Here is an 8,643-nt window from a genome sequence, read left to right as displayed (position 1 = left end):
ACTGCTACACGTTAGTGTAACAGGGAACAGGGGGAACACGGCCCAAACGTTCCAAAACGGCGTTCCGGACGAGTCCGGTTCCCAAAACGGAGATGGGAACGGAAGGCTGTTCCGGAAAGGGGTGTAACCGGAACGGTGTTCCGGCGGTGTTCCGGAATGGGGGGAACGAGGCGAAACATGAGGTGGAACAGTGAAACGGGCAAAAGTAGACACTTGGGGGGAAAAAAAGTGGGCTTTAGGGGACAGATTTGGGGTTGTTCGGGGACCATATTTTGTCACAAAAATACGGAAGCGTAAACTGACTTTTAATTGTACTTCAAATACTCAACAGAATTTGAGAGAGAGAGAAAAAGCTTTGACACTTCATTAGGGACCAGAAGATGGGCTGGTCCCCCCCATAAAGAGAATATCTTTATTACTAAGGGAGAATCTTTAGAAGCACAGGAATGGGGCGCAAGCCCGTCCTCTATTCTTTCTTGGCTTTTTTCTGCTTCTGACTGAGAGAGTAGAAGAACTGCTCTCTGGCTACTGAGAGGATCTATCCTCTTCTGCGAGATTTTGGGAAGCTCTCGTAGGGGAGAGTCTACCTTCCACAAAACTCATCGGAAGCTCCCACGAATGAGGGTCTATCTTCCGCTAACTGTGCCACTTTGGACGTAATCATTCCTGCAATTAACCAACCATAGAAACATGCAAAACACACACACACACGCTTGCTGTAATTTTCTGCACATAACCAGAAATTGTTACCTGAGCGCGTTCCAATACCAAAATGGAGGTCCTTTTCGCGATGAAAATGCTCCAAACTTGGTGTATGTGTAGAGTAGGTAGTGGGGAATGAGATTCTAATAAGACTTTGCTGAAATTCACCCTAATACAAGTGATTAGGGGCTGAAAACAGGGAATTTGCAACAGCTAGACAAGGGAGAAAGAGAGTTTTCTACTACTTTACGCGATGAAACTTCTCCCAAAGCTGCAAGCAACCATGAGAGGCCTTGTTCTAGGTGATGGGTGCTCAGAGGCTCCACATACACCACAAGGTGCTGCTCTCAAGCTTCAATGGAGAGCTTCACTGCGTAGAGGATGATCAACTTGGGGGGGGGGGGGGGTAGTGCACTGCAACCTGGCGAGAGGGAGAGGGGTTGCTCTCTTATAGCCTCCCAGAAGAGGGGACGCTAGCATGAAGAGAGAGAGAGAGAGAGAGAGAGAGAGAGAGAGAGAGAGAGAGAGAGATTGCATGGGAAAGTGTGCCAAGTGGCACACTTACTTTAAAATTTAAAAACCATTCAACTTTTGACTTTAAAACTCCTATGCTAGTTAAGGAAATGTGCAATTAAGTGCACAATTGCACACAGATGCAACAAATGAAAACGTTAGCTGCTCCCTAGCGCATTGCCGTGCCAGCAATGCTCTGGCATTACCTGTTCGCACTTGTCCGGCCATTTGGTCCAGCGCAAATTATTGAAGAATACTTTTAACTAACTTATCCTAAGGCCGTAAAATAATCAAGCCTTGGGGTTAATAGTCTAAGGACCCCATCTCATTCTTGTGCTTGCACTAGCGCGCGTAATTTTCTGAGCCTGAAATCTGAGGCTACTATCTACCCCTTCATTGAAGACCCGATTTCCCAATCGCTAGGGCTTCAGGGTATTTTCTGCTAGGGTCTCCCTGAGGTGCACTGGCCAAACTTGAGCGCACTTGAGGCCCCAGAAACTGCTAGATCTATTCTAATGTGCACACAACAAATTAGATAATTCTTTTCTCGTAAATAAATTAATTATTTACAAAGTCTGATATAGTTAGATATTTGGTGCAGTTTGAGGGCAGGTTAGGGAGCAGATTTGGGAGCAGTTTTGGGGTTGTTTAGGAGTTTATTTAGGACTAAGCTGAATGGAGGTAATACAAGCCTTACTCTAGGTGGACCGTACCGGCCCCGTTCCCGTTTCGCCCCCCCCTCCTCCTCTCCGTTCCCGTCCCGTTCCCGTTCCCGTTCCCCGTTCCCGTTCCGGGTAACTATGCTACACGTGTGGAGACACCTGTGCATTCTTGGTTTCCTTCACCTTCCTCATCAAGTGAGTTCTCCTTCTCTGCCCGACCATTTTCGTAGAGTTCAAAGATGGAGAAGTCCAGAACAGTGTCTGCACAAGCCATGCAGGCGGTGCTTGATGAGCAGAACCAAGCCATAGCTGAACTCAAGCAAGGGTTAGTATCAGAGCCATCTCAATTGACAATCTCCTATCCAACAATTAGCAAGTATATCTTCCTTAATAGGAAAAGGAAACTATTGCACAACTGGGGAATGATGGTTTTGTTGGAAGCTACCGAATTACGTATCGATTCCAACATCAAACAGTGGTGGACATATGTGATGCTAAGACAAGAACAGCTAAAGTTAATGGTCGGAATCTCTAGATTACGGCTGCTACAATTCCACACACCTTAGGGCTGCCATTTTATCAGAAGGCACAGCCATGCAGTGCTGATACAATCAGCAGCTTTCTAAATGAAACAGTCCAAACCAGGAAGAAGAGAAAGACGGGGGGGGGGGGGGGGGGCATTCCAATATCTGCAATGGAGAAAAGAGCAGAATACAGATTTGCTGCAGAGGCCATCAACTTCAAAAACATTCCTACTTATGTTTAAGAAAAATTGTTCAGTATGCTTTTGACAAGGGCAGTTAACAGCAAAACGCCTATTAACCTCAATTCAGTTCTGTTTAGCAGTGTGGTGACGCAAACGGCAAAGATTAAAACCCAGAACTGATTTAAAGCCTGGTATGCATAGCAATACTTCTACTGGGTCACGAGCATTCTAGAACATGTGAATGTGAAAAGTGTACTACTAAAGTTGAGTGGGACTTCAAACGACCAGACGACAACTCTGAAAATCCAGGCAGAGCAGACAGCCTTGGTCACACGAGAAACATAAAGAGATTTGGAAAAAAATGCAGCAGGTACATCTAAACCAACAACTAAAAAGCAAAAACTTACTAAAGGATTATGGGACCAGCTCAATGCTAGGACGAAGAGATCAGCAATGGCTCCGGTTGAGAAGAAGCCAGATTCAGCAACTGGGGAGGCAGTAGACACTTCAGAGGCCACGGCCATTGTTCTGCCTGGTATGACGCCAGACTCAGTAATAGAGCTCCAAAAGAGCCCAGAACAACAAGCACCTCTAAACAAGCTAAAACTGTTGCTGCTACTACATAAAGAGATCAGTTGATAGGCTGCAAGCTCTCCAAAAGAACAGACTGCTCAGAAGTTTGGTCATCAACTCATCAAAAACACTGGCAGTACCACAATGTTCATGTGCTCAGATACCAAACAAATCGAACTGATGCTGACACCATCATTGATGGTTGCGTTGCCACCATCCAAACTAGGAGGAACACAATCGTCAATGCTCTTGGCCAGATGATGGAATTCAGAGCTCCATCAAACAAGCTGTGTAACCAAGCTGGAGCAAGAATTGGAAAGAGAAAAAGTTAAATCAGAAAGTCAAAGAAAATAAATACTTCAGTTTAAAGAATATCTGATTGGAGAAGAATGTTCGATGTAGCAGAGCGCAAACACCATCAAAGAGCTCCAACAACAACAGGTTGACCAACTGAAAGTTCAATATTCAAGCGTAAATGCTGAAAAATAGAGGTTCACAAACGATATGACTGCACAGGTCTTATTGGGTCAAAAGACCACAGCACTAAGCAGTTTAAAAGAGGTTCGCGGTGTACTTAAACAGTCAATTCTTGACAAGTGCATTTATCAATCATTAGTGGACATATTTGACTCCGAGGGGAACTCAACTCTGAATCTGGAAGATCTACAGACCCTGGTAACCACTATAAAGGATGATCGGGAAGACAAAAGCTCCACACCTACCAGTGCTTTAGCAAACCAAGCGCTCATAGAGCATTTGACTAAAAATCTAGATTATGAGTATGAAGATGAGAACGATGATAAAGATAAAGACCATGATGCAGATGGGGGACCGTCAGACAAAAAAGACGATGATGATGATGATGATGATGATGATGACGAGGACCCCGCTCCTGGGTCTAATCAAGGAGGACACTCAACACAGTCAAAACCCTGGCAGCTCTCAAGGTCCATCGGACCAAATATCTAGCAAACCATTAGATCAGACTAAGGGAGGACAAGACCAGGTACCTTTAGAGCAGCAACCTGACAACCAGCAGCAGCAACAGAAAATGTTTACCAGTAAAGACAAAGGAAAAGCTGTGCTGACAGAGCCAGACTCAGACTGCAGCTCCAAATACTCTAACCAATGTCTGAGTCTGGGCAAGATCCTGCGTCAAGAGAAGACAACTCTAGATCCGAACTTTTCTACAAGATGATGATGTATACTCGCAAATGGAGAAGTACCAAATGTTATACGTCGGGGGCCAATTAAGCAGTGGAAGATCATTAGTTATCATGAACAGAAAACCTGCAGTTTACCAGCGCATCCCAATGTTATTCAGGTGCTGAATAGAATACCAGAGTTTGTTCTGACGCAGGATGATTTGCTAGTGAATCCCCACACCAAGCAACTCACCCCAAGGTCCATCAAGTGTTATCGTGGCATCTGCTTAAATGCTCATAATTCAACTTCTAACCTAGGCATTTGGCTCTTGTAGATCCAACAAATGCTTAGAGTTCACCACAATGCATGAATCCTGTAGATCTACAAACACTCATCAATTCTAGACATTCAATTTGACCAAATCTTTTTAAATGTCATTGATTTAGATATGACATTTGAATTTCAGGTCCATAAAATATACAAGTCACATGATTGGCTCAAAAGAATCCAACAAATGTTCACTAACGATTTTAGCCTTTGGCTCAAAGGATCCATCAAATGCACCTCTATGTAACCTCTTTGTGGTTCTCACTCAGATACCCATCCTCGGAATGTGCGAGTTCTTACATACAGATACGTGATCGTTCATGTACCCACTCTCGTTTATACAATCTATGCACACTTGCTGATTTTCTATTTCCTATACACATAACCAACAGTGAATATTCAAGAAGACAATAAGAGTGGGCATACAATGCAAAACCCTCTTTTGAACAGAAGTGACTTGTCTAACTCAAATCTGGTTAGAGAAACCAATTATCCACCATATCAACTTGAGAAATGTCATTCTCAACGATCCAACAACTTGGAAAGCAAATACAACAGAGTGATCCAAAAAGCACAGTTTACAATTTAAGAACAACATTCCAAAATTGTGCAACAAGTAATGGTCAAAAATGCAAGACTCCATCAATGGATAATAAAAGTCTCTCTCGAAAACAAGTAAGATGAGGGAGGAACCTTTTTGCTTTGTTCTCTTTCATTTTGGGAGGAAAGGGGATCATTTTCTACATTGGCAAACATGACAGGAGAAATAAATGAGACGGTTTTAAAAAAAACTGTAGATTCCCTTACCAAGGGAGATTGCAGAGGCTCGAGAGACAAGACCTACATCCCTAATGGCTTCCACAAATTGCTCAAAAACAGAGCCATTCTTTTCCAAACCCACAAAGAGAAGAAACAATTCTTGAATTCCAAAGATAAGCTATACTCTAAAACTTGAGTCTACACCTTGAAGACCTGGGTTGAAGAATTACACTGTACCAGCTCTCAAAATTGCTCAACCAAGGTACACTGCAGACCACTTTCTCTTGCTGCAGATTGGCATCTTCATTCTTAAGCTCCAAAATATGCAGCAGCAAGGTGTAATGCAGACCACTTTCTCTAGCTGCAGATTGCCATATCATATACATCTTGCTGTATATGGATGGAAGAGAGTATGCAACAGTCTCTTCATTTGTAGGTGTGCCTTCGTGTTGCATACACTGAGCATTCCCAGCATGTGTAGATTTAGTTTCGAGCATTCCAGCACATTTGGCCAAACATTTGAGGTTATATGTCCATGATAAGAGTAGCAATGGCCATGTTCCAAAACTCCCACCCTCTTCCTCGAAGCCGCACAATAACAATGACTCAAACTGCCATAGAAAACCCCACTTGAAACTGATGAAAGCAAGTACAGGACAAACCCAAATTGCAGCACGAGAAGGCGTCTTAATTTAATTCAATAAATTCAGCATGGACCTCCCTCTCCACAGATTTCTAATTGACCACAATGCACATCTATAACCATTAATGGCTCCTCACCCATATCATCTTCAAAAGGCATAACACATTGCTCAAAGTCCAAATCCATGCGGCTCCCATCAACAAGATGAACAACAATAGAACCCTTTAAGATGTCCACTGCATTGCAGACTAGATTGAAAAATGGACCTTCTACTTCACAAATTTGACCAGTTGAGTCTAAAACGATTCAGAAATCCTCATCCATATCATCTTCACAAGGCATAACAAATTTCTCAAAGTCCGCAACCATGAAGATCCCATCAACAAGATGAAAATAATAGGCCCCTTTATGATGTCCACTGTACTATATGCATGGGCCCGCCTCTCCACAGATTTCTTCAATTGAGCACAATGCACATCCAAAACTATTCACGGCTCTTCATCCACATCATCTTGAAAAGGCATAACAGATTGCTCAAAATCGGCATCCATGAGGATCCCATCAACAAGATGAACAACAATAGGACCCTTCATAATGTCCATTACACTGCAAGCTAAATTGTTCACCATAAGAGTACCTTTAGGAGGTACCCGCACCAGATTGAGCCCAAATCCAGCCACAGAATCAAAATTCCATTCAATATTCAAGGGCACCATACTCGAAAGAATACAACACGGAATGGCACTGAAGCCAAAAATCCGAGAAACGACTGCGTAAATATTGTCTTCGTCCACAACAGATGAGTTCACAGAGAGCGTGCCCGAGGTGTTGGAATTCCGGTTCGTGGACAGCAGCATGGACTCGAACAAAGAGGGTGTTGGAATGAAGAGAGTGAAAGGCAGATCTGGTCGAAGAAAGGAAAGCATGAGCTCCCCATAGCGGCCAAGGTGAGGTGCGTCAGTGGCTTGGTTGCGCAAACCAGCCGTGAGGAAAGGGCGGTGTCGTGCAGACGAGGGAGATGGAGGCAGCGAATACAGAATGAAAAGGGTGGATAAGAGGGTGGCAGCCGCCAGAAGTGCTCCTGCGGCTGGGCGTGGGGAGGCCCACTTTCTCCTTCTGTTTGTTGCCCTCGTCATCTACATTGCTAGATGGAACCTGGAGGAGCAGGCTGTCAATGCGCGCGCGCGCGCGCGAGAGAGAGAGAGAGAGAGAGTAAAAAATGAAACTTTATCACTTTCAGCAAAAATTCACTAAATTGGCAATCAAATAATTAAGTACAGATTCAATTTGTGCTTTGTAGAACGAATTTACACGGGGGGTACCTTTGATCGCCGTCGTCGCCAAGCAAATGCACTTAGAAATAGTGAAGTGTGTTATTGTGTGTGTTAAAAGGAGAAATAGAACATTTTGATCTATTAGTTTATGCTCTCCTAAACAGGAAAGCAAAAATAATATTGAAAAACCTAAACCAAGGCCAGCATTACACCCACTTACTCTTCTCAGGAAAAAAAAACTTGCTAGCGCCTCCTTGAAAACCGAATACAAAAAGGAATGTAGGCAGATAGAATGTGGACAAGTATATACTGCTACCGAGACAAAGTATGAAGCAATTTTTCCTTCATGTTACAATGCCTTTCCAAAAGAACAAGGTAAGAAGAGACTTGTTATGATATGAGAGGGGTGGATGAACTTTTACTATAAGTTGAGAGTGCTTGTTGAACACAATCTCCATTCAGACATAAACAAGAATATTGGGTTATCAAGAAAATTGCAAAAGTCCAGTGTATACTTAATGAGATTGCAAGAGTTGATTATCGTTGATCAGCTCCATAAAATCCACCAAATCACTCTATCATATGATTCCTGGCCCAGCTCATTATTCCCTTCCATGTTTGCCTTAAAACCGTATCTCCATCCTCATCAGGGCCCATATTAACGGCTTCTAGCACCCCAATATCAACTTGAGAAGTGGCCAACATGCTATTTTCAAATAAATGTAGCTTGGATTTGACATTTAGAGGGATGGACGGATCCACGGAACTCAAGTATGATTCAACGACGCACTCATGTGTTGTTGTTGCAGCTGTTGATTTTGCACAAATTTGTAGCCCCTATGGATGGATTGAGACCAAACATGTCCGTAAACGACGATGAGCTAAAATTGGGGTCAAGAAGGAACATGTTCTCTTGCTGTGAGTGCACACTTGAGCGTACCTAATTGTAAAGCTAGTTGCAAAACTTCTTCCCAAGCTCTAAGAAACATGCTTCATGGACATAAAATATGTGAGCGCAAGTTTGTAGAGCTATCGTAGGCAGCCTTGTTGGAATTTCCCTTCAAACGAATATTGTGATTTTACAATAGCCGACGGGCTCGAACCTGTTGGCTTTGCTGCCAACTCCAGCATGTGCAACAGCTTGTGTTGGCTATCACAATGCCCTACCAACTTGCACTCCCCATTGCCAATTCTCATCGCGTTCTCTAGCATCATCCATCAAATGCACACGTCACCTCTTTCATTTGTCACCTCTACCTCCAACAAGAGCATGCGCTCAAGTCATCGTACCCCACCTTTATGTGCTACTTTTGCATAGTACAACACCGCCCTATGCAG

At 43.4% G+C, this 8,643-nt stretch overlaps 1 protein-coding gene across 1 annotated transcript; it reads right to left on the bottom strand.

Moving 5' to 3' along the window:
- Nucleotides 1–5,535: 5,535 nt before the first annotated feature.
- On the bottom strand, nucleotides 5,536–7,242 carry LOC147451495 (Fasciclin-like arabinogalactan family protein). The gene has a single exon (XM_086520389.1). The coding sequence runs from the start codon at nucleotides 7,165–7,167 to the stop codon at nucleotides 6,520–6,522; it is 648 nt and encodes a 215-aa protein (XP_086376515.1). The 5' UTR covers nucleotides 7,168–7,242; the 3' UTR covers nucleotides 5,536–6,519.
- Between the last annotated feature and the right edge of the window lie 1,401 nt (nucleotides 7,243–8,643).

The sequence above is a fragment of the Adiantum capillus-veneris genome, chromosome 9 (genome assembly GCF_014529385.1).
Source record: "Adiantum capillus-veneris isolate H3 chromosome 9, ASM1452938v2, whole genome shotgun sequence".
Taxonomy (NCBI): Eukaryota; Viridiplantae; Streptophyta; class Polypodiopsida; order Polypodiales; family Pteridaceae; genus Adiantum; species Adiantum capillus-veneris.
The sequence above is the reverse complement of the archived record's forward strand: the minus strand, read 5'-3'. Positions and strand labels throughout refer to the sequence as shown.